The sequence below is a fragment of the Diadema setosum genome, chromosome 12 (assembly GCF_964275005.1).
Source record: "Diadema setosum chromosome 12, eeDiaSeto1, whole genome shotgun sequence".
Classification (NCBI taxonomy): Eukaryota; Metazoa; Echinodermata; class Echinoidea; order Diadematoida; family Diadematidae; genus Diadema; species Diadema setosum.
The window spans coordinates 17,820,109-17,847,102 of record NC_092696.1 but is presented as its reverse complement, the minus strand read 5'-3'; the positions used below and the strand labels follow the sequence as shown (position 1 = coordinate 17,847,102).

The 26,994-nt window shown below is 40.3% G+C and overlaps 1 protein-coding gene across 1 annotated transcript in view; it reads right to left on the bottom strand.

Moving 5' to 3' along the window:
* Positions 1-206: 206 nt before the first annotated feature.
* Positions 207-26,994, bottom strand: part of LOC140235650 (doublecortin domain-containing protein 1-like) — a 53,186-nt gene continuing 26,398 nt past the window's right edge. The window contains exons 19-39 of the mRNA XM_072315658.1: positions 25,743-25,803; positions 24,028-24,302; positions 22,310-22,545; positions 20,758-20,843; positions 20,171-20,311; positions 18,703-18,949; positions 16,506-16,668; positions 14,207-14,371; positions 13,396-13,596; positions 12,200-12,414; positions 10,923-10,993; positions 10,094-10,276; positions 9,457-9,663; positions 7,883-8,036; positions 6,801-6,920; positions 5,622-5,723; positions 4,634-4,770; positions 3,634-3,738; positions 2,265-2,490; positions 1,496-1,605; positions 207-965 (exon numbers count right to left, since the gene is read on the bottom strand). Coding sequence (XP_072171759.1) covers positions 912-965; positions 1,496-1,605; positions 2,265-2,490; positions 3,634-3,738; positions 4,634-4,770; positions 5,622-5,723; positions 6,801-6,920; positions 7,883-8,036; positions 9,457-9,663; positions 10,094-10,276; positions 10,923-10,993; positions 12,200-12,414; positions 13,396-13,596; positions 14,207-14,371; positions 16,506-16,668; positions 18,703-18,949; positions 20,171-20,311; positions 20,758-20,843; positions 22,310-22,545; positions 24,028-24,302; positions 25,743-25,803 — 3,259 coding nt within the window. The 3' untranslated portion in view covers positions 207-911. The remainder of the gene's footprint in view (positions 966-1,495; positions 1,606-2,264; positions 2,491-3,633; positions 3,739-4,633; positions 4,771-5,621; positions 5,724-6,800; positions 6,921-7,882; positions 8,037-9,456; positions 9,664-10,093; positions 10,277-10,922; positions 10,994-12,199; positions 12,415-13,395; positions 13,597-14,206; positions 14,372-16,505; positions 16,669-18,702; positions 18,950-20,170; positions 20,312-20,757; positions 20,844-22,309; positions 22,546-24,027; positions 24,303-25,742; positions 25,804-26,994) is intronic.

Sequence of the window (26,994 nt, the reverse complement as noted above, 5' to 3'; positions counted from 1 at the left end):
CATTTACACAAACTTTGTAAGACAGTGTTTAAAAAAAACAATTCATAACCTGTAGTATTACTACCTTTTGTTTTTCTCTTTGGCATACTACACACACAAGAAAAATAAAAAGATTTTCCCTGCATTTCAACATGTTCAATAAATGTAATGAAATGAGTGGACATTATTCATTAACTTGTACTAAATTGAATACTTCAGTTTACTAAATTGAATACTTCAGTTCAATATCCTCAAGGTGATAACATTTACTATGTATCTCAATATAAATTTCTAATGTGACATACACGCATGTATTTAGTTAGACACAAAATGTGGCCATCAAAGTAGTCTAGTCTAGCACCTAGCTTGTGACAGAGATTCTTTCTTTTTTCATTACTCTGCAATCTAATATTCATTCCAAAGTTGTTTTAAAATATGATAAGTGATAACATCAAGTTTGATATGTCCTTAAGTGGACATTGTGCTGTATGCAATATTTTAACACAGAAGAATACTTACAAAGTACTACATGATTCAACATCACTCATTCTCTTGCTTCTTTGTTTCATCTTTTTCTTGTTTGTAATCTGGTAGACCTATGACTTCAAGACATCTCCAAGAGTGAGAACAGCACTGGTTGACATCATGTTCATTTTCAGGTCAGACGTCGGGGGAGGTAAATGACAAGACTGGTCGCAAAATGAGCTAAGCGCCATTTTTAAATGTTTCAAAGTAAGTACATCATCAGATAGAGCTACACAAAAGCCTTTCCATGAGAAGATATATACTTGAAGTTATGATTTAAAACATTCCATATTTCTTTGTTTTTTTCTAGCAGCTTAAATCGCAAATTATCTCAACTTAACAGGAATGGCCTTAACTCCTTTTGCGATCAAATCTTCAAATCATAGCCCACAGTCCTGAGACCTTGCTCATTTGTCGTCCGGTGCTGGTAAGGCCAGGGCTGGAGGCCCAAATGGGTCCACCTAGAGGGCATGTGACAGAAATTCAAAAATTACAAAATGGGTTTTAACTCTCAGCCAAATTGCTGCCACCTACAAATTCTACTCAAAACATGAAACGTCCCTATTCAGCCTCTGATTATCCATGGCTTATATGTTTTGGGTTTGTTTCTAATTGTTCAATTGCTCCTCTATGCTTATGTAGTTTTGGTGAAGCTTGTGAACAGCTTTCGTCTATCTCTGATCTCCATGCAAGTACACACACAACCGAAAAATGTGGACTGGCATCAACCATTACCGACAAGCATTATGTGCTTCAATGCATATTTTCGCTGACCGGCGATATTCGTTATTTTTAGATGTGCTTGGGTGTGCAGCAAATGAATTGGGCCACCCATGTGTCCCCACACTACCAGATCTTTAACCCGTTGAGGACGGGCTGATTTTGCTACAACACACATTTCCCATAGACGCATTCCAAAGTACACTCGGGACTAGTCCTCAACGGGTTAAGAGGGTGCTCAGTAATGAGAAGAGACAAAGTCTGCTCATACCTCAATGACAGGATGGGTGTTGGCTGTCACCATGATGTCGGTGGCCGACTCTCCATCCTTCTTCCGCGCCCTGGACCAGTTCGCTTTCACCTCCACCTGGTTACGGCTCCCTGTAGGCACAACGGTATAAAGACCAGAAATAGTGAGCAACTGTTCTTATTGCCTTGGGCAAACAAGCTTCTTTTTGAATAGACGGCAATTAATGGCAGGTTTTCGCGATAATCTTACTGCCAGAATTTCATGAAATAAGAATGAGTGAAAACAAGAACATACGAAAATATCACGGATAAATTAATTATAACGGATGAATTAATAAATCAAACCATGCCAGCACCAGATGGCGGGCAACTAATAAATGTAACCACTGTCAGTCTAGCAAGCTGGATGGGTCATGACGTAACGATATCTATGGCATCATAAAGAACATATTAATACAGTACTTTGAATGCAGAACACACTTGTTTACGTACAGGGTATCACCGAGTGTAAAACCTTTTTTTTTTTTTTTCATGAAATGTGAAGTAACAAGTACTAGACCCTTACAACTGTGAAATATCTCACAAGCAATAATTTGCAAAAATATCTGCATGCAAAAATTTAAGCTCATACGGTATGTATAGTAATCTATCTCATTTTGGTTGGCTGTTTTGTTGCCCTTTTTTTACAACCTAATTAGTGCAGGTCAATGCAGAAACTGGGGAACTAGCCAATTTTCAATTGTGCCGTTATCTCGGTGTGATATTGAAAAAACAGGGAATTCCCCCCTCACCCTTGACGCCTTTGAATGCCTCGCCACTGGTGGCGCACACAACCTCGTCTCGCTGGACATCGTCGAAGGCCTCAATGGGTGCCCCGGCCTTGGTGTAGAGCTGGCTGGCCGCTTTGTGCATGGTCAGCTTGACCGTTGCCTCCTTCAGCAGCTCCTCCAGGGTGGAGCCCCACACGTAGACCGCTTTCTCGGGTGATGCGCCATTCTTGTACACCAACACTCGTTTCTGAAGCACAGTGCAAAAAAGGTACACAATCACATTAAGCATCATCTCCACCCTAAAGTACTTGATATGTTTTAAGTTTTTTAATGAATGTCTCTGTCACTCTCAGTGGGCATTAAAAAAAACTAAAAAACTAAAAGGAATTAAAATAGATAACAAGCAAAGCAGAAACATAAATTGTATTACTTTTTCTTAGTAGATCAGTTGCCTTTACAAGTTGAAGAATAAGAAAAACTTTTGCCCATCAGAAGGTGTCTGAAATCATCATAGCATTGCTTAAGTTGTGCATCTATTACAACATTTTGGTGCCTTTAACAAAAGATGACCCTCGTAAGGTCAACTATACTGTAAAACCAATAGTTTTCATGTGCATTTCAATTTGCGAAATTTGCGAGAGTCAATGTTTGCAAAATTAAAGTGCACGCAAAAGTTCTTGTCCACACTACACCCATTGAAGGCCAGTGATAATTTGCACAAATTTCATGCTGAAAAAGCTGGCGGCTCCAATTTGCAAAAATTTCATGCCGCAAAAATTTTTTGCTTAACAGTAGCAACTGAGGATAACTCGTGCAATGAAAATTGTTTCATAAAAATAGGGCGGTGAGTTGGCTCAGTCGGTAGCGCGTCTGCCTCACGATCACGCGGCCCGGGTTCGAACCCGAATCTGGACTGAGCAATGTTGTTTGTAAGCATACCTTCCCCTCTAACAAGAGGCAAAACACTCTGTCCCTCGGATAGGACATAAAATGGAGGTCCCGTGTGTGAGAGAGTAACAACTCATGCACGTAAAAGATCCCGCTTCATTCATTCATCGCAAAGAGCTGGGTGTTTAACCCGGTGAAGTGGTCCCACCTCACATCCAACTGGACCCCATGGAAGACCAGCTAAACGTAGCTGAATATGGGCTATCCAGCCATCTTGTCAGATGGAAAATGAATAAACAAGAGAGGGAGAGGAGGGAACGACAGGGAAGTAGATAACAAGAAGGGGAAGGACTTCAAATTATGAATGAGAGAGAGGGAGGAGAGAGAAAAAGAGAATAATATGATGACAGAAAAAAATGGAGAGGAAGTAGGAAAATGAAAGAAAGGAGAGAGAAGCTCACAAGATACAAATGTAAGTATATAAAATCTGAGACCTGCTTACCCTGGCAGGCTGATTGTACAGCTTGCGGCTGGAGTCAATGATGGGTTTGGTGGTGGTCTCCTGCTCCCTGGACTTCTGGTGGGCTTTCACCTCCGACAGGTGGTTCTGCAGGGGACAAAGAGTCAAGTGTAGGCCTAATATTTTGATTGGGGATGGGAGCGATGGGATTTTGGATTAAATAGATTTGGATTTGGATTTGGATTTGGATTTGGATTTGTTTCTCTTCTTCTTCCCTGTGAGATTCAACATTAAAAAGTCTATTTACTTTCTGTGTTAAACTGTGTTTTTTCTCAAGTGTTTTTCTGTTTCACACTTATGTTACAGTGAAGCCCTGTTGGACTGCTGATTTCCCTCATTTTAACCCGTACCTCATCGTAAACGTCCTTAGCAAAAAAGACCAGCTAAAGACAGTAACGGAAAATATGGACCGCCAGACCCACCTTGTTAAAAGTTGTACCTCATCAGTAGTGAGCTTGTTATGATGGGAATTCCCTGTACATGGTTCTACTGTTCCAGTTCATGGCTAACCCACATCATATGGTTCTACTGTGCCTGTACAGAACTAAATGGCGTTACAAGGTCTTAATACTGTTCTGGACCTAAGCTACATCACATTGCACAGTCTTGTTGTATTAGTCCAGGACTATACCTTATTGCACAGTTTGTGAAATGGCTATGGAGTCTGGTCCAGGACCACATCACCTGATGCATCCATTCTAGTCCGCCACTACCCATCTTCCACAGCTCTAAGTATCCTAAACCAGGACTATCCATACCTGGAACGGTTCTCTTTGACAGTCTACGAACACATCACATCACATGGTTCATTCTGTCACGGTCTCACACCACTCTCCACCACACAGTTTCTCTCATAAAGCCATACACAACTCTATGTCACATGGTTCTAATTTTCTTGTCTGGAGCCAAGGCACAGTTAGTAAAGTTTCTATCTCCCTGGCCCTGGTCCAGGTCCTGGTCCTGGTCTATCCATTTCACCCACCTCAAGCTGGTTGACCTGGATGCTCTTCTTGACTTCACTGACACTGGGCTTGGTCCAGCCTCCCTCCACTAGTACTGGGGTATCTGGGCTAAGAGTTGGTACATGGTCTGGTCCATCCATTCCTGCTGTTCTTCTCCCTGTAGCATAAAAAAAGACATTTGACAACATTGTCAATCCACTCTTTAAAAGTCCATGTATTTGATAAGTTGATGCACTACTCAAAAGCAGACTGCAATGAATAAATCATTTTCACCTTTTTACAGAACAGAAGTTTACAAATCTGTTACTGCCAACTGATTTTCTCTTCTGTATTTTGTCTTACTACAGAGTCTAAGACTGGTAAGATCTCATCAAGTTCTGAGGTTTTTTTATATCTTTTTAATCATTCCTTTTTGTAGAAAATATTAGCTCAATTTTCATCATCTGTAGGTTTCCTATTTTTAAATCTTAAAGCATTTGAAGGAGGGCAAAATCATATCCCTTCAATAAATCTACCACCCCTCAAGAAGAAAATAAGATATTAAAAGTCAAATGCATTTTGATGTGCAACTACACAGATTCATAGAAAATACAGATTTCAAAAGAAAAAACTTTCTCACATTAATTTCTGCATTAAAATGCAAGACGTTCATGACCCATATTTCCAATCAACCCTCAGAAATGCACAAAACTCTACCAGAAAAATCACACAACCAGAGACTGCAAACCATATCCTGGCTTGATGACTATATTTCAGGTATACAGGCAACTCCTGCGATAACGAAGTCCTCAGGACCATTAGTTTTCTTTCATTACACCAAATTTTGTTATAGCCAAACAGTATTTAAAGAGATACAGATGATAATTTGGGTAATCCATCTGAATTTTACTTCATTATTACAAGAATTTCGTTGTAGCCATGTTTATTATGACAGGAATGCACTGTATCCGTCTTGGCCCTGAGCGTAATCTTTGAAAGTAGCAGAACTCTGTTACCCTTCAATCTCACCTTGCATCTGCCTCAGCACATGTTTCTCCTTCTCCAGTTCCAGCATGACCCTTGACCTCTCCTGCCTGAGTGCGGCCTTCAGGGCCCTGGCGTAGTCGACCTCTGTCGTGGGGAAAAGACGCATGGTAGAAAATGTTACCTAGACCGCACAAGATGGGGTCGAACTTGGCGTGATGGAACCTTTGCCTGAAACCTCCCCGGGGTCTGTCTCTAAACCTGATATCCCCCTAATTTACTCCTTACTTTCCCCTTACCCCCCCCCCCCCTTCCAAGGAAAGTGTAATTGTACTCTCTGGTCTGGATAAAAGTGCCTTAACTTAGAAATAGCTTGCTGTCACAAATGTGGAATCAGCCATTGACCTCTCATCTGCAAGTACTGTATACGCCGAATATTTCGCGAGGTTTTTATTTTTGTGAATTTCGCGAGTCGGGTGCTATTTGCGAAATTAAAAACACACGAATATATTGACTCTGTTCCCGATGTGGATGTGACGTATGCTAGTACATATTCTCCGTTCTGTACAGTACTCCAATCGCAAATTTAACCACTCGCGAAATCGTCAGGAATTCCCGATTCGCGAAAATTTAGACTCGCGAAATATATGGCGTATACAGTACGTTGTATGTATTGCTCTCCTTACTATGCCCGTCATCTTGTGGTGTTCTGAGCTAGGCCATGTCTATGTTAGCTCACGGGGGCGCATGGCACAATAGCCTAACTACAAAAAAAAAATAGAGGTGTGAATTTTCTTCAATTTGTCTCCTTCTACAAATGAAATTTGTACGATTGCAACTGGTGATCTGTAATTTAACAGACATGTTGGAAATAAGGAACCATGGGACTCAAACCTGTCATCTACTGCTTTCCGGGCAGCGACACTACCACCAGGCTATCCCTGGTTGCCCGCAGTGAAGAAAATTCACACCTCAACCTTCACCCCTGTGATTAATATCCTCTTGCTTACAATAAAGTAGTTAAAAATCAAATCCATGATTTACATTAAGTTCATGGACTTAAACCACGCCACAAATAGGAATACAAGTTCATGCGCTTTTCTACATGCATTCACATTATTAGATGTCTGCTGGCTGTTTGATGGCATATCCACATTATTGCAGCCGAAATTGGCAAAGTCCAGCTATTATCTCTTATCTATCATGCGGGAGTAGAAATCTTACGTTCGGGTGGCACAAACTGCTCCCCCTGGGAGACCCACACCTCCACCGGCTGCCGCTTGAAGAGCTCCTGGCGGAGGTTTTCAGTGATCGCTTTCTTCATCGTGGCCTCGTCCTTGATGTCTGCATCAAGTAGGTGAGAGAAAAAAAAAGGTTGGGTATCACTGTTATCATTTGATACAACATCCATGTGGAGGAATTAAAGAGGGGAGAATATAGCTGAAGCATAATGCTCTTTCATAACAAGAATGTGTTGAATTCAGAAGAGAATACCCACTACCCACAGGGTATTATCGGGACGAAACATTGAAGACTGATCTTGCCTCTCTTTTTCAATCTCTCTTTCTGTTTCTCTCCCGTGCTCAGCCTTTTTCTCTTTGTCATCATCATCATCACTATCATCATTGTTTTTGTCGTAATCATTGTCCTCATCATCCTTGCAGTCCTCAACATCATCATCATCGTCACTACTACCACCACCACCACCATCACCACCACCATCATCATCATAATCATCATAATCATCATCCTCATCAACCTCGTCCTCACCATCCTCATCACCATCATCATTACCACCACCATCACCACCACCATCATCATAATAGTTAATAGTAATCATAATAGTTAGTAGTAATCATAATAGTTAATAGTAATCATAATAGTTAATAGTGATCACAATAGTTAATAGTAATCATAGTAGTTAGAAGTAATCATAATAGTTAATAGTAATCATAATAGTTAATAGTGATCACAATAGTTAATAGTAATCATAATAGTTAGAAGTAATCATAATAGTTAATAGTAATCATAATAGTTAATAGTGATCACAATAGTTAATAGTAATCTTAATAGTTAATAGTAATCATAATAGTTACTAGTAATCATCATCCTCAATCCTCATCGTAATCACAATCGTCATCTTTCTCATCACCATCATCACCATCAATACCATAATCACCACCACTATCACCATTAATAACATTCTCTCCGTCATTATCCCATTGACAGCATTACCCTTGACAAGAGATGATTTTACCCTCCTCGTCCTCCTCTTACCAAAGCAAATCTTTTGATGCCACACTCACCTGTCTCCGTACCAAGGTCCAGGTTCTGCATACCATAGTTGGTCAGCTTCCACGTGTGGAGGTCACCGAGAGTGAGGAGAGCGGTACCGTCCTGGGTGTAGAGGCGCCGCCCAGCTGTGGGAAGCTGGAGGGAATAGGTGCACTGGTCCAACAACTAGACAGGCGAGAAGATAATGTGTGAAATTTAGCCAGGACAGCCAAACTGATTTGAGATACACTATGTTAGGTTTTTCATTTGAACATATCATACTATTAGTATACAAATAATCAATTAGTGAGAGGGTATAAGTGGAGATGAAGCACACTCCAAGGTATTTACAATATGGTAGAACATGGATGAGGCACAGACAAGTGCATGTTTCACGACATTGTGAATACCTGAGAGTGAACTTTATCTTAACCCGCTGAGGACGAGTCCCAAGTACAAACTCGGGCAAGTGTCTATGGGAAATGTGTGTTGTAGCACAATCAGCCCATCCTCAATGGGTTAGCTAACATCACACACTTGAACCTGTGCATTACTTGGTTTACAAAATTGGTTCTATGAATGATATTTCATTCACCTTTATGGGTGAATACCAGTGAGCCACACGCAAAAAACTTGCTAAAAAGCCAAAATGTCAGAAATGCTCCAAACACACTGAGCACAAAAGTTGTTAAAGGACAAGTCCACCTTCATATACATAAGGATTGAGAGAGTGCAGCAATATTAGCAGAACACATTGGTGGAAGTTTGAGGAAAATCGGACAATCCGCTCAAAAGTTATGAATTTCTAAAGTGTCTGCGCAATCACTGCTGGATGAGAAGACTACTACGGTGTATGATGTCACATGCGTACAACAATATAAGGAAAATAAAAGGAGAATTTCACAAATCTTTACTTTTTGAATAAAGTGCACATTTCTTCGACTTGTTACTGAGGTATGTTAGGGGTAATATTATTCCCCCTGCCTCCCGAAAGAGAAAACTTGAGAGTTCTTTTGTTATGCAAGAAAAATGGAAATATGTTGAATTTTCTTTATTCTTTTTTTATACAGTTGTACACATGTGACATCACAAGCTCTAGTAGTCTTTTCATCCAGTCGTGACTGAGCAGAAATTTCAAAAATTCATAACTTTTGAACGGATTGTCCAATTTTCCTCAAACTTTCACTGTTGTGTTCTACTAATACTGCTGTATTCTCTCAACCCACATGTCTATGAAGGTGACCTTGTCCTTTAATATTATAAAAGTGATTGAGCGCGCGCTTGCACCTGATTGACTGCACGCTGCTAAAACATGCAATTGTGACGTCAATGAGCACGATTACAGCAATTAAATGCATTGAATGAAAAAAGTCACACATTTGAGCAAGGATATCTCTGAGCGGTCGGGAGTAATGGTCATAGCACCGGTCATCCAGAAAAACTTATGCCCACTGACCATGTTATGCAAAATGAAAAACTGGTCACATGACTACTCTTAGCCAATACAATGATCAGGATTCATATCACCATTTTGTAATACTTTCTTCATCCGACTGAGAAGAAACAACACCTTTCCTGCGTCATGACCACACCCTATGTGACTCACCCCTCTCAGCGTGGAGCCACAGATGACGACCCCCTGCTGTGTGCGCCCCTCCCCGTTCTTGTAGGCCACGATCCGCACGGTCTGGACCGGCTGGTAGGCCGAGATCTCCCGGGCGATGACCCTAGCAGAGGTCATCTGGCGGAGACGACGGAGCTCCTGTTCGTAGTGGGCCACGGTGTTCAGCGCTTCAAATGCTGACAGATCGACCTGGAAAGGAAGGGAGCAGAGTTTTCAGAATTACACAGGCTGAATTGATTCATACTTTACTACCTGCTAATGGAATGTTCCGCCATACAGTAGGCCTACTATAAAACCAAAAACATTCACACCACAAAACTTTCATGAATATTGAGCTGACAGTCTCTTTCACAGCATGAAACTTTTGAGAATTTGTGACTGGCTTTCAATGCATGGTGTATACAAAAAACTTTTGCATGCGTTTTACTTTTGCGAATCTTAGCTCCAAGAAATTTGCGAAAGTTTCACGCACGTAAAACTTTATAGTTTTACAGCATGCTAAGTTTAGCAGGTCACCTTCAGGATTCTGTTGGGAAGAAAAGGCTTTACTCCTGACATATGTCTGTCCAAAACTTCCTGTCTGAGAACAAAAAAAGAGTCAAAATTTCCTCTTTCTCACCTTTCCACCAAGAAATTGCAGGCATCCCTTTATCTTCTGGCCCTCTTTCTGAGCCCGCCCAACCTCGCAGGAGAATTCCGTCGGCTGCGTCAGCCTGTCGAGGCGATAGTGCGCCCTCAACGTCCGAGAGCACGCCAGGCAGACATGCGCATCGTCCTGGTTGGCTCTCTTCATTACAAACCCCTGTGAATACAGAAAGAAATATCAATATCTGCTCTAGCAAACATGTCTAATCAAACAAATTGCCCATTCAAAGTTCAATGAATTTGTTTGCCCAAAGAGCATTGTATTCATTACATAACCTGCTGATGAAGCCCATCTGGCCATAGAGATATTTTCTCTAACTCTCTCTTTCATGGGTGGCCTTTGTGAACAGGTTTCACTGTGGTCGACTGAAAACTTATTGTAATGCTTTAGGTAGCAGCAAGTTTACGTCTTTCAACATATACAAAACGGAAAAGAGCATTACAAGGTGTTTCATTAACTATATGAGTAAATCTAGTCAACTGGACTTACTTGTAATTTGGAGTAGCCACATTTCTCATCCTCTCCGGGATGATTCAGAGGATGTGAAACTTCACCACTCAAAATTACAAGTAAGTCCGGTTGACTAGATTTACCGATATAGTTCATGAGATATTTTACCTGGATGACTGGGAACATTCACAGACATATCACAGGGTATTGCACTGTATGCTACTGTGCTCCTCAAACAGGAAGTTGCCACTCTAGGGAGCATTGCTATCTTAACATCTTTTATGAAATGAGCCCCAGGACACTGTTGACAGAGTTGAGACCTCCCAACATCCCGCCCATTCCTTGGTCTTACCGGTTGCTCTATTGCTTCAGAGTCGGCCACAGCAAAGGTGCAGACGTTGGCCCTGTTTGCCGATGTGATTTCTGTGGAGGGAAAACATTACCGAGAAAGATCAAACTTTATGCCTCAATTTACAATCACTCAGTCTTTGTACAAGTCTGTTACTTGAATCAAGTTGTTGAGATGAAATACAATTACTAGACTAAGTTCAGTTTGGTCATAGAAAGTCAAACCAAGCCCCTTACTACTGTAAAACGAGGAATGTTCGCGTGCATTTTAATTTCGCGAATTTCGCGAGTGCGAAGATTCGCGAAATTTAAATGCACGCGAAAGTTCTTTTCTATACTACGGTATATGCATTGAATGCCAGTGGCAGTTCGCGAAAATTTCATGCCCAAAAAAAGGCTGTCGGCTCCAATTCGCAAAAAATTCATGCTGCGAATATATCATGTTTTACAGTATCCTGCTAAAAAAATAGGGCCCGATCAGAAAATAATTTGCCCCCGACGATACTGACCTCAAATCGGACAATATCACAAACAGCTATCATCCTGCTACAATGTATGATAATTGAACTCGTTATAACAAACTTCCACTGTACCACCATTGATACCTTGTTTTCAAGGCATTACTTTATGTGGCTCGGAAGTATCTTCAGGACTTGGGTGACAGTGAAACAGGCAGCTTCCAGTCTAGGTTCCTCCTCTTCGACGGTGCTACATGTCCCTAAAACTCGGACAACCTACGGGGATTGCGCCTTCTTTCGTATGGCTCCTTCACTTTCGAATAAACTTCCGAATAATGTTCGCACCATACACAGCTTAGATACTTTTCAAGGACATGTCAAAGCACATCTTTTGGGTGTGAGTTTCTTCAATTTGTCTCTCTCTACAAATCAAATTTGTTGAAATCGCACCAGTTGCAATCTTAACAAATTTAAATTTGTAGAGGGAGACAATTTGAGGAAACTCAAACCTAAACCTTCACCCCTCTGAATAATATCTTTCTTTCATATCTTTTTGCTCAATCATATAATTAGTCATTTCTTTATTACTTCAGTTACAACCATTGTTAATGTTTTGTGTTGCCTTGTACGGTATTGCACTGCATTATACAGTTTTAATGTTTTGTACCTTTTCTATTTTCTATTTTCTTTATTCATTTTTCCACTTCTATTTTCTTTAACATTGTTAAGGAGAGTGCAGCAAGCGCTCTGAGTAATGTGTAAAAATAGATAGCACTATATACAAAATTACTTATTATTATCTTCAAAACCAAGATCTTGTTACCTCTGTCTCTGTGCTCTGCAGCCATGGCAAAGATGAGTCCCGTCTCCTTCTCCAGCGCCCACACCTGATTGGCTCGCCCGTTCTTCTCCGGCTTCAGCGACTGGAGGACTACAGACTGGCCGGCGAGGCCTACAGGGGGCGCCCCGTCTCCGGGAGTTGCGTTGGGGAGAGTGGCCGTCAAGACAAGGTCACTGTTGGCCTTGGATCGGATGATGCTGCACAACAAAGGAATAGTACATAGAAAGGCAATGTGAAATATGTGATGTATCTGGACTTGTCGACATTAAAAAAAAAAAAAAAAAAAAAAAAAAAAAAACTTGTGGAAGTTTCAAAGAGTTCTCAGGGAGTACTTTTGAGTTTCATGAAGCTCAGCACACAAAAATAATTTGCACGGCAAGAGGGCTTTTATACCCTCTTTTTAGGACATGAAGAGATATCTAATATTCTTGAAGCCTACTGCAGAATCAGAAAGACTTGGCAGCTTTGATGTACAACATGTACTAACACGCTTTGTACCAGGAAGATAGATAGACATACAGACAGATTAGATAGATAGATAGATAGATAGATAGATAGATAGATAGATAGATAGATAGATAGATAGATAGATACACAGTAATGTAGATACTGTAAAGCGAGGAATTTTCGCGTGCATTTTAATTTCGCGAATTTCGCGAGCGCCAAGATTCGCGAAATTAAAATGCACGCAAAAGTTCTTATCTACACTATATGCATTGAATGCCAGTGGCAGTTCGCGAAAATTTCATGCCGCCAAAAAGGCCGTCAGCTCCAATTCGCGAAAAATTCATGCCGCGAAAATATCATGTTTTACAGTAGATAGATAGATAGATAAGGAGAGAAATTATACAGAAAGACAGATAGGAAGATATTATATATCAATGAGAAATAAATGCATTGAATGGACAATAGAGATAAAATGTTAGCTAGATAAATAGATACAGATATAGACAGAGACAGATAGATAGATAAATAGATAGACAGATAGATAGATAGACAGAAATAAATAGACACATAGAGAGATGAATTAACATGAACATGTCTGCATGCAAGTATTTGACATACAAGCTTAACAATATATATATATATATTTTTTTTTTTTTTTTTTTTTTTGCCAGGGGCCCTTCTCCCAAAACTTCACATGGCTTTTTGAATATGAAAGTACCAAATAAACTCACTTGTCATCGCCCACACTCCACCTGAGGTAGGCATTGTCACCGTCCTTCTTGCACAGGACAATGGGGGAGCTGTCCGCACTGGGGTCCAGGGGTCCAAGAACCAAGAAGGGCACGGTCTTCACCGCGATGTACCCATCCATGAAGATGAAACGTTGGTGGGACTGCCGAGAATTGCCCGGACGCGGGGTCCGTGCTTTGGGCCTACGGAGAGATACAAAACATGATTGTATGTTGTTAAAATGTATCATGTAGTCTTGTCTGGGTAGCTCATTGAGCAGAAAAAGCAAAACAATGATAGATAGCTTTAAATTTCTCTGTCATGATAAATCACGATCTCCTGAAATTACTACAGCAACAAGAAGAAATCTGAAGAGCAGCTTTGCTGCTGCTGCTGTTATTGTGGAAGTATTAACTGCATGCTGCTGTTACAATCAGTCTTTGGTCACCATTTTCATGCATGTCCACTTCAAAATGTAATAAAAGCTATGAAGACATGATATCTTGGTAGAAATATGCATACACTTCTTCAACACATGTTATGCCAAAAGTGACTATCTGTGGTCCTTGCTTCAACTGGTAAGTATTACAGAGACAGTATAGGGGAGGTGTGCAAGACAATACTGTGAAGCACGAACATTTTTTCCCCTTGTATGTTTATCGCTGAAAGGCCCTTAACTGGAACATAATTCTCCTCCTCCTAACATACGCACAAACAAACAGACACACATTCACAGACAGATATGCACACGCAAAGCACACACACACACACACACAAATGTAAGCACATCCACTCCCATTAGGAGACACTCACTTCAGTTTGTGGTAGAGTTCAGGGTTCGTGTAGCCGTCCACCGCCTCCGCGCCCCCTTGGTTGGCGTCGGTCACCTCGTCCAGCCCGATGTTGAGCACCTTCTCCCACGGCCACTTGAGCCCCTCGTGCCGCTGGTCAGCGATCATGTGAGCCTTCTGGTGGGCGCTGGAGGTAGAATTGGACATCACAAAAACAAGAACAACATGAACACATTAAAACATGGCTGTATTCTGAGCTTGGAAGCAAACAGGATTAACCTATCACATCCCGGGGTCTTTTTGCTGAAGAAATTATATCCCTGTCCTCTTCAAATTGCCAACAATGAATTTCACTGTGTATCCTTGTCAAAAAAGATTAGAAGGAAGATTGTAAAGCAAGACATACATTCGCAGCATGAAATTTTCAAAAACTGCCACAGGCATTCAATGCATATAGTGCAGACAAGAACTTCTGCATGCATTTTAATTTCGCAAACTTTGCAAAATTAACATGAAAGCAAACATTCCTTGTTTTACAGTACGTAGGTTACACTCATTAAATGTGCACAAAGTCAGAAAGATTTTTTTTTCAATGCCAACTGAGAGAGAAATAAGAATATTAATCTTGTAAAGTGTGTTGTCAATTTAAGAGTCAGTCACTTTTCAATTCAGCAAATAAGCAGCTTCTACATTAGTAATTTTTATAAAAACTTCACGGATGATGGCCTCAAGACTCATGCCTCTATCCTAAGGAATTTCACAGGGATCAACGTTTAATAAATTGTCTTCCATACCAACAAACAGAAAAGGCATGAAAGAAAAGGGAAGCACAGAAAATAAAACAGTTTAAATCTTCTTATGACTTGCACTGAAGACATGAAGTAAATACTCAAGGCATTGGAAGATGAATGAGCATATCCTATTCCACTAGTTTTGAGGACCTCTTCACTCTGGAAGTACCTCTTGACTAATCACATTTACTGACACGGCTATCGAGAGAAACAATATGAACTACCTTTCAACAATAGGGAGCTGTCAATACTCTACACACAAAGGCAAATAGAGAGTACTACAACCCATTGTGGCTTGCTTTCAATGGCATTTACAGATACCAGCATTGTTTATACAGGGAATGATTTCCATTCTAAAAATTGGACAGCAGTTGTATGAGATGGACATACGCTTTTTGAACTCTTTATGTGCCACATTCGCACGTCCAACTCAGTTGACGATGTGCCAACTTCGCATATTTTGCTCAAACCCGCCCAAAACCGATCTATAAATCGCCAAATGCCACAGTACAACTAAAGCGTTTCACTCGATTCCGTTCCTCTCGTCTATAGATTGCATTTTATGTGGTGAATGACTAACAAGGAGTGTTTCATACTGGATTTGTGTGCCAATTCTAAGCTTCTGTCACTGCTTTGTGTGCAAAAGTCATACTTTTACAGTAATGTATCTACCGGGTGCTTGAAAGAACGGCAATTACAGATATGTAGAATTTACATCAATGCAAAGTTTGGCATTTTCTCTACAACTCTGCTAACTTCGTCTACAATTTAACAGAAATTTGTAAATGTTATATTGATTTGAAAAACAGATAGTTTTCTCAACGTATTACTACGCTGGTGTCTCAGAATAATGTGGCACACGGGTGGTTTCCACCGTGGCACATAAAGAGTTAAGAAAGTGGACCAAGGTATACAATTCTATGACAGTTCCACAGAAATGACATTTTGTGTAGTGCCAGTCATATATATAAAATGAAGCCAGTATATATGCTCAACTCTGACAATCTCTTTCAACTTGATAGTAACCTTGATAGTAACAAATCATTTTGCTACATATAGCAACCTTACAAAGAAATTATGTTTTATGTTGAACAGTTAGTTGCTGTAATATGTAAGGCACACAAGTGAGCACAGTGGTGCAATTGTGTAAAATCAAGCCATGTCATCAGTCATAGCTCTCACAACACCACAGAGTTTCTTTGTTGAAGAAACCTATGAATCCAACAAGCAAACATACAAAAAAGAGGAATATAAAGTACACATGAAGGAATATGCATGAATGAATACATAGTGGATATTATGCTTACATGCAGATTATACATAAACCTACATGTACATACATGCACACATACATTCATACATACATACAAGCATACACATATCTGGTAGATACATGTAACTGTACAAATGAACAAGTCATCTGATCACAAAAAAAGAAAAGAAAAGCAATCAATCAAACGTCAAACATAACAAACAAATCAATGAATTCACAAAAGCGTATACAAAGAAATAAAAAGTCTGCATCGTCACCTCATGTTCTGGTACGGGTCCCCTTCTGTTTCGGGCTCCTCCTCTGGGGCCTCTGGGGTGGGGCCCCGGGCCAGCTTCATCCGGTCCTCCTCACTCAGACAGCAGTCACTGACAATCAGGGCACTGCCAGCACCGAGGGCGCCAGTCACTTCCAGACACACGGCTGTTTCAAAACAAAGCAAGAAGATGAATGAATACACAGAGAAATACAGTTCAGCCAGCGATCAAGTTCCCCCTAGATCGCGATCACGGGCGATCAGTGATCGCATACGCGATCAATTGATTGTATGCCGAATTGCATACAATCAATTGATTGCGACATATCGCGTATGCGATCACTGATCGCCCGTGATCGCGATCTAGGGGGAACTTGATCGCTGGCTTAACTGTACATGAAGTAATGATTCTTTTGTCAAATGTTTCAAATGCAACAGATTGACAAACTACTAGCAATGAAAGGCAACTATGAATTAGCTGATAATATGCTCTAAGACACTGCATGGTAATGTCATAATATTATGTCAAAATCTACACAAATAAGTTAAGAATTAAGGTTTAACCCTATTCTGGGGGGGTCAAATTGACCTCCCCCCCAACATTTCACGCTACGATTCCGCAACGCGCAAAGATTTTGCCGCGTCGTTTCATGACTTTTTTCATTGAAGTCTCCCGCATATTTTGAGACCAAATTTGCGACGTCCAGGTATACCGTTCTGAAGTTACGTAATGTTTTGCATATGCATGTCGACCCAAAAACAGCTCGAATTCATGATATCGTGTGCAAATCCAATGCAAATAGTGTTTTTTTTGTTAAATTTATATAAATTATCGATTATTTCAACTTTTAATCATTGAAATTAATCAATTCTAAAGTAGATGTGCTTGAAAAAGTGCCTGCAACAAATTTTGGCAAAAAAACAATAGAAAACAAAAGGTCGAAAAAACAATAAAATACATAAGAAATTAACAAAACAATAAAAAACAAAAGAAACTAATTTTGATTGTGCTATAAAATTGTTGGATGTGTCTTGAGGAACGCTGACACAAAAATCTAGCAATCCTTCAGTCTTTTTAATGGAGTTATAGGTGAAAATATGATTTCATGCATAAATTTGCATAATTAATTTACTAAAAATAAAAAGCCAATATCTTTTTGTTGTATGACTGTGTAATCTTGTAGTTCACATCCAGCTCTATCTTCAGGCAAAATTTTGCCGCGTTCGCGCGATTGGCGGCTGAGATCTGAAGGGGGGTCAAATTGACCCCCCCCCCCCCCAGTAAAAACTTGGTCTCAAATAGCCAAGTTAAAATAGGGTTAACAATTGAGTTAAAAATTTTGCATTTAAGTCATATTTTCCTGACAATCTTCTGTGAGACTGTCTGTCAAGTCAATGAATATATAACAAACACTCTAAAGAATCTGTAACAGTAGGCTCATTGTGTATTTTCTGGTTTATCTCACATAGCTGAGACTTCCACTAATTCATAAAAGTCAGAAGAAATTCAAATGGATCAATGAATAACAATGGCTATGTGCAGTTCAGTGTTTTGAAACTTTGACAAAATTTCAACAAAATTTTGACCAGCAATGAAACAAACAACACAAAAATATGTTTAATCTTTACTGTGATTTGGTTGCTAACTGACACAGATGTCTAGAATATAATTGTCCATAAATTGAGATTAGCTATTATAATCCCCCAATCCCTATTCTGTTACTAAGACCTTCATGTTGGACTGAGGTATGTTGCTACACCTAGGTGAGCTTGCTTTAAACTTTACAACTAGGTCAAGTTTGGATGGATTACTGAATGACAATGCCCTGAAAAGGCTTGGCAGGTTAAGTGAAGCACCCGAGCATATTAACCCATTGGCCCGAATTCACGAAGGTGGTTTAAACTTAGACCATGGTACAAATTTAGACCATGGTCTAAAATAAGCGTTAAATAGGCGTACCAATACATGCGCGCATAAATGCATGTTTTTGTACTGGATGCCTTTTAGCGTACGCAATCTGTCAATCATATCTACGCAGAAGAAATTTACATAAACCATGGTTTAAATTTAGACCACCTTCGTGAATTCGGGCCATTGAGGACGGGCTGATTTTGCTACAACATGCATTTCCCATGGACACTTGCCCGAGTATACTCGGAACTAGTCTTCAACGGGGTCAAGGGTTCAAGAATCCACCCACCTCCGGGGTCCCTGAGGGCGCAGAACATCTTGATGGCGTCCACGTCACTGGTCAGCGAGGCCAACAGTAGCCGCTTCTGCTGCTGCTGTGTGGTCAGCTTGGGGTTGACCCAGGCCTCGCCGCTGCTGACGTACACCAGGTCGTCGCGCCCCAGCGTCTCGAGACTCGTAAGCTCCCGCCCGTCCTTGTCGAAGAGGCGTCGGGCGGCGAAGGGCAGGTTTAGCTGGGGAGTACATCTGTCCAGGAACTGCAGCAATGGCATGAAGGTGAAATGTACCAGAATTATTGGCTAGTACATCTATAAGGAACAAATACTTGATAGACGCAGTTAGAAAGAGGCAGTCCTAAGACACTAGCTTGTCCTTACAAGCTAGTTTTGTTATTTGATAAGCCTATACGTTCAGATTACTTCTTTGAATTGATGCCCCAGTAAAGTAATAGTTATCATTATTGATAACCAAGTGAATGTATGGTAGTCATATTATTTGATAAGTCTGTAGAGCCTAACTAATTTATCTTCTGATATAGCACACATAATGAAATTCCTCTTCTGGTTATGAAAACAGCACACAGATTCATTGCTGAATCAAAAGAAAAGAAGGGCTCAATTATCTGAAACTAAAGATATAATATGTCCCATAAATACTGGAAATAAAGTGAGTGCAAGCATGCACCCTACAAATAGTCCAGTTCAGAGTTTGATAATCCACAATGTAGGATTTTGTTTGATTAATTCATATCACTTCTTACAAGCCAGGCTCCTTACATTCTATACACAATAATTACAGTTGAACCTCTCGTATCCGGACAAGTCGGGACCGGGGCTCATCCGGATAAGGGATTTGGCCGGATACGGGAGACTCAATGCTTTATACATCATGTACATATACATAAACATGTACTGATGTAGCCCATTGTAGTACCACATGTAGTAATGTGTATACTGCAACCTTTTCATTGTTACACTCAGTAACAGACCCCAAAATAGAGGTGTATGTTAATGTTGGAAGTAATATGTAATTCATGTGTGTTTGTGTAGGAGTTCTCAAGGAGTTGGAAATCCCCCTTTCCTCCCGTAATTATAAAAAAAAAAAAAAAAAAAAAAAATCACGGCGAGATTGCGTCCGTATAATAGAGAGATCCGGATAAAGGGAGGCCGGATAAGAGAGGTTCAACTGTAATAGTATATAATACTACTGTAAAATGGTAATACTGGGGGCTAAACTTTGAAAAGGTCTAGAGTGCAACAACTGACACAGCATGAGTGAGGCAAGGTGTCTTGCCAGGACTACAGGTGTGGATCAAAATGCTGACAAAATGTAGGATATTACTTCACTTCTCCTTTAATTCTTTCTCCTTTCTTCAAAGATGTCTAAGCACAGAGGGACTCTCAAAATGATATGTTGCATGAACCATACATGTGCATCATTTTCATTATAATTATCCAATAATCCTCCCCACTTCTCACCAGCTGGAATTCAAGCTGCTTTAGGTTAACTTTCTTAGACTGGAGCTTTGCTTCGACGTCGTCCTTGCTGCGCGACCCCGACCTACGGTGGCGGTGCGGGCGCTTTCCGTTTTGTGCCGTTCGGTGGAGGTCTTTCATCATCTGCGGATTTAAGTCAAGGTAGATTTTGTAAGGATTTGAGCAAGCAACTTGACCAGTTGCTATACCTACAAGCAGTTATTTGTCACATCATCTGAAAGTACATTTAACTGTTTCCTTGAAAAATATGAACTTGCAATTAATGTACATCCGTTGATCCATCCAAATAAAAACTAAGCTTCTGCAAAATCAGTGAAAAAATGATAAATCACTGACTGCATCTGATAAAAATAACCACACAATATTTTTTCACAAATATCCGTGGTAGCTAGATGTAGGAGAATTTAATGCTACAATAGAAGAAGATAACTGTCGAGATGAAATGCAAATACAACAAAGAACTAAGCACTAAATACCATAGGTCTCAAGAGTAAATGCAACATTGAGAAGGTCTAGCCACTTCAGAAAGTGCATATTGCACGCTAATATGGTTAACTATGGTTTCTTACATTTGTGAGATCTGGCCCGACAACATGCGCCATCCTGTTTAGGTCCTTGTCCCCATTCTTCAGGACTCGCAGTCTGAGAGGCACAGCTAAAATCAAACATTAAAAAAAAAAAACAGACTAGTATCAGGAAAACACACAAAACCTCTTTGTCATTTCAAGGATTAACCATACTTTTCAAAGATTCAATTCATATGATAGCAAAGACTTAATATGCATAGCAAAGATTTGATTCATATGATACCAAAGATTTGATATGCATATCAAAGATTTGATTCATACATCACTGAGTAATCTACATAATGTCAGCTGAGAACCAGGAGGGCACTTTCCCGTCCTAAGAATTCAACGTAAATAAAAACAAAACAATCAATTTTCATGAAATCAGAAGTTTACATCTTCAATAGTGGGTAGATTTATAAGTACTGTTTGAAATATTGGGTAAAATCACACCATTGTGTTTTGATTTTTAACATTTTACTGAAAATGTAAATAATTTAGAATTGACATCATAATGTAGAGGAGATTGAGCTCTACAACATGATACCAATAACTCAAGCCAACACCCGCCCCCCTAAAAAAACTTGCGATAACGCCCTTCTGGTTCTCAGCCGATGATATCAAAGTTATCTGTATCTCAACAATTTGATATATTATATAAATGATTTGACATCAAAGATTACATTTGTCATGTGGGACTAACATAAGGATACAACACATTACAAGCTTTTCTACAGGAATGGTGCATGTTCAATTCAGCAAGGCTGACGATGACCAGAAAAAAAGTCCTGACGCAAAGATGCAGTGTACCAAAGTGATTTCTACAGTCGCATTTTCATGTAGTGCTTTCACTGTTGTGTTTGTAACTTAAAGGGAAGATAAACCCCAACAGCAATGTGGATTGAGTGAAAGCAGCAACATTAGTAGAACACATCAGTGAAAGTTTGAAGAAAATCGGACAATCGATGCAAAAGTTATGAATTTCTAAAGTTTTGGTGTTGGAACTGCTGGATGAGGAGACTACTAGAGGTTATGACGTATGAGTGGACAAGAATACCAAGAAAATATAAAGAAAATACTATAAAAATCTATTTTTCATGAAAATTACAAATTCCATGAACTTGACATTGACATATGTTAAGGGTAGCAATTATTCCCCCTGCTTTCTGAAAGCGGTTGGTCCATTGCTCTTTCATAATTCTAGAAAAGTGAATTTTTGTCGAATTTCCTTTATATTTTCTTTGTATTGTTGTCCACTCATACGTCATATCCTCTAGTAGTCTCCTCATCCAGCGGTTCCAACACCAAAACTTAAAAAATTCATAACTTTTGCATCGACTGTCCGATTTTCCTCAAACTTTCACTGATGTGTTCTGCTAATGTTTCTGCTTTCACTCAATCCACATTGCTCTTTGGGCTTACCTTCCCTTTAACTGCCTGCTTCAAATGCATGTGCATCGTATCCATTTCCAATACACAAGTTGACACATGTGAGAAAATGTGCTATCAGCATGACAGCCACAGCCAAGGCAAGCTAACTTTTCGTGAGACTTACTTCGGTACACCTCCGTGCCGCCGCTCTCCAGCGACGCGACGGTGCTCTTGGTGCGGATGGGCGGGGCGTAGGCGATGAAGTATCCCTCCATGGGCCACTCAAACTTTTCGTTGAGGTCACCCCGCCAGTCGACGGGCCAGGAGTAGGCCAGCTTGTTCCACATGGGGTTCGTGGCCATCAGGTTGTTGTGTCTCCATTCTCTCGGCTTCTCCAGATTCTCCTGTTTCAGGGCCCACCTGAAAGATTCAATGGACCGTCTTGAATCATCTCAAAACCCTCATGCATTCAAGAGTTGCATAATCCAGATTTAGATCTCGCAAAATTAGGTAAAACCATATGTTTTGTTTTGTTTTTTTCATCATTTACAAGGAATTGAGAAGGAAGGTCAGATTTTGGCGGCCAACTTTAATGCATGTATTAACACGCTTGCCATCTTGAATGTATCATGCATGAGTTGCATCAATCAGATTTGGATTCAGCACCCTCAAAATAGGTAACACCAAAAAAAAAAAAATTAATTATTTCGACACAACATAAAGAATGCTCACACAAGTAAATATATCAGTCAGATATCAAATTTCATAATAATCTACTAGAGACCCTGAAGAAGCATTGATTGGGATTGGATTGGGGATTGGATTGGGGAGACCACTAATTCCAGCATTCCATGACAGCTTTCATGAATGCGTGGCTGGTATCTTCATTTTCAACATTCCAGTGCACATTGCTATATCATGGAATTTCGTAAAACAAGAAATGTCGCTATGGCGACTGATATTCCTCCACCATAATGCATGGTTCTCCTCAGGAAATAGTGAAATTTTGAGGAGTTGACCTTGACCTTTGACCCATGACCCCTAAATTCCCTCAATAATCCCTGCCAGTCAGTACATGTATATGTACCAAGTTCCATGAAGATACCTTGAACCATTTGCAAGATGTGGAGAAAAAAGTGAAATCTTAATGTTTTCATCTGGCCTTTGCCCTACTGACCTTTGACCTCATGACCTGAAACTTACTATGGAGAATCTTTATTTGGTAGTACATGTTTACACTAAGTTTCAAAAAAATACCTTCAGGAATTGCATAAACATGGTGAAAATAGTAAAATGTTGAGCATTTGACCTTGACCTTTTGACCTTTGACCCCTTGCCGATTTCATTCAAAAACTAATTCATTAATTGACCCACCAAATATCATCCTTGGACCAAGTTTGGTGAAATTTGCTTCGTCCAGTCTTGAATTATTGCATAAACAGATATATTTTAGGATTTGACCTTGACTTCTGACCTTTGATCTCTGGCCGATTTCACTAAAAAACTAATCAAGTAATTGTCCCATCATATGTCATCTTTGGACAAAGTCTTGAGTTAACGCGTAAATGGATACAATTTCATGATTTGACCTTGACCTTTGATCTTTGACCTCAACCGATTTCATCAAAAATCTAATCAAGTAATTGCCCCATCACACTTTACACCTGGACCAAGTTTGGTAAAATTCCACTCAATATTACTCAAGTTATCGCGTAAACAAATGCGGACGGACGTACGGACAGACGGACAACCCGAAAACATAATGCCTTCAGCACCCTTTGGGTGGAGGCATAAAGAGTTTCTTCATAAGGGCAAAGAAGAATCATGATGTTTAAATCAAACTCTGCTTCACAGAGTGTATGCATCCAGTAGAGTTCATTTTTCCTGCACTGGAGCCCTCACCTCTGCGATTTTGCCCACTTGTGTCGGTCCGACAGTCGCTCCATGCCGATCAGCGCAAACTTGTGACCTTTGAACTCCGGCTTGGGCGGCTCAGCCTCCTCCTCCCCGTTCTCTTCCCCGCCTTCTGGCTGGTCCCAGGGGTCCAGTGGCTTGGAGCTGGTCAGCCAATCAGAGCCCGATGCTCCGCCCCCACCTTCCAGGGTCATCCCCATCCCCGCCCCCTCCTCCTCAGGGTTACGGGAGCCAACGAAGGTCAGGAGCAGGTCCCTGTTGTACTGCAAGGGGGAATTGTGACACATTCGCTAAATTACTGCTAGGGGGGCTACAAATGCGGCAGATACTTTAAAGGAGAAGTTTCCCTAAACTTACAATGTACATATGAATTCAACAAATACAGGCTGATTTGTGGAAGATCAAACAGTCCCTTCAAGCGTTATAAATTTCCAAGGTTCTGGTTAACTCCATTTCATTCCATGAATTTTGACGACAGCACTTTGGCTCAGTCGGGAGCACGTCTCCCTCCCAATTCAAAGACCCACGTTCGATTCCCGAGTCTAGCTAAGCAATATTGTGGGTAATATGCTGGGCAATACTGTGTGCTGAGTAATATTCTGTATATTATCCCCTCTAGTAAGAGGCAAAACACTGTGTCCCCCTGACAGGACATTAAAGTTCCCGTGTGTGAGTTAGTCACGAATCACGCACATAAAAGATCCCACTTTATTAATAATCCATTCATCGCAAAGAGGAGGGGTGCTAACCCGGTGAAGTGGTCCACCTACCTACCCTGACAAGAAAATTGTGCGTACAATGAGGACTCAGGTCACTATAGTCAGCAAATGGGATCAACCAGGCACATTGTGCCATATGAAGAAGCCAATTCCATGAATCATGACAATGCATCAGTTTGAACATAGTAGAACATATGTGACACGCTATAACAAAAAGATTCGAAAGTCGGGGAGGGACAATTTTCTGAAAATGACATGATATTATTCCCTCGCTCTTCCACTATAATTTTATATATAACACGAATCATAAAAGTACTCTGTTGCAGAGATATCAATGATTTTATTAGCGCATATCGAAAGGTTTAGGAAATCAGCGTTTTGAGAAAACCGCCTTCAAAGTTTTCCTTCCGACGCTATCATGATCAAGGGGAGGCAAGACAGTTTTCACCGCTTGACAATAGTAGGTATGCTCTTAGCAACCTCCACAATGTTCATTCAAGCTTAGCGCCAGCGGTCTACGCACGACCAATCAGTAACCAGGATGCCACGCCCTGACCAATAAGATCATTTCCTCGTTGCTAGGGGTGGAGTCTAGCTGCGGTGCAAAATCCAAATCTTCGGACACGTTTCTGTTCCGTTGAAAGTCGGAAAATCACGGGGCCAGAAAAACGCTGATTTCTTGCCTTTCCTTTGATCATTTAGCTTAAAAATTTTGGCAGATGATAGATGATACATTAGATTACAAAATTAGGCAAAAAACAGAAACCCAATAGTTCTGACTGGTTTTGATGGTCTGACTTTAAATTCGATTTTTCTCTGCTCAGCCATCAGCGACTTTAGGATTCTTTTGTTGTAGCGGGTCACATATATGGAAACTAACAGGTCAACTCGCTGCAAGATGGCCACTGTTGCCACAGACGATGCCTGGCCACAGTGACCTCCTTCCAGGAAAGCTTACGAATACACTGGAAATCTTACACTCACCTTGTTAGCTATCCTTCCGTCGCTCAGGAAGTCCCACTGCTGTCTGTACTCACCATCCTCCCTGGAGAACAGAAATGAAGGATGTTTTAATCACAAACACCACTAAGGTGTACACTGTGTAGTGTGCTTGACTAAATCACTTTCTCCCTAAACAGTTCCCTCTCTACATATAACTCTTATGCAGAAATACAAGTACATAACGTAGGTACAGTACCAGAAAGGAAACCTTACATTATTTTGGATGGATAGAGCACGTGTGAGCTATTTAGCGATGATTTGGTTTGAACGCTGCTCAAAGAGCAGAGGGGATAACTTACTGTAGCTCCTTGTTCACATGGCAGGACTGGGGATATACAGAGCACCATATAATGGTGGGAAGGCACCATATCAGAAACAGAATCTATCACTGACAATGCCATCATACCTGGCTTAAAGGTATTGTTTACCATTGGGAGCAGTGATTTAAAAAGAAAAAAAAAAGATTTGAGTTATCACATTTGATGCATGTGCAGGTCAGTTGTATCACAAAACATCTTACCATATAAAAAATTTGCAATAAAGCCTGAAATATTAGGGAGATATCACTGTTTTTCTCATTAAACCATAACTGTAGACGGGTTAGTCTAAAAACACCATAACTGTAGACGGGTTAGTCTAAAAACAATTTTATTATAACTATTGTTCATATTTTGCATATTATACAATACTTAGCATTGATTATACTGATTAACTTTTTTAACACAGTGGTTGTTTCTATCCCTAACTCATATTTCAGAACACTTTTGAAGCACTAAAGCTGTGGTTTTTGTTTCATCTGCAAATGGTAAACAATGCCTTTAACTCTCAATGTGCTACATTTGCCAAATGGCTCACCTGCTAGAGGACTTTCTTCCGCCAATTGGCAAAGACGCCTTTTAATAATCAAACATATTTGTCAAAGAATATAGATTTACCTAATCCCCCAACATCTATCAAGGGTCACCTTATTCCTTCCAGTTGGACTGGTTGGCAACATTGCTACTCATGAATGGGCTTGCGAACATACAACTACGTCAAGATTGGAGGGATTACTGAATGCTGATGAAAAAAACTTGGCAAGTGAAGCTGAGTGCCTGGGCACAGAAAGGGTTTGAATTGATATTCTAGGACACAAAAAGTCTGATAATTACCCCAAGACGTCCCTAGATATTTGAAATAAAGTACAAAACAAAACAAAATACAAATGAGAAAGATAGAATCACTAACTAAAGGA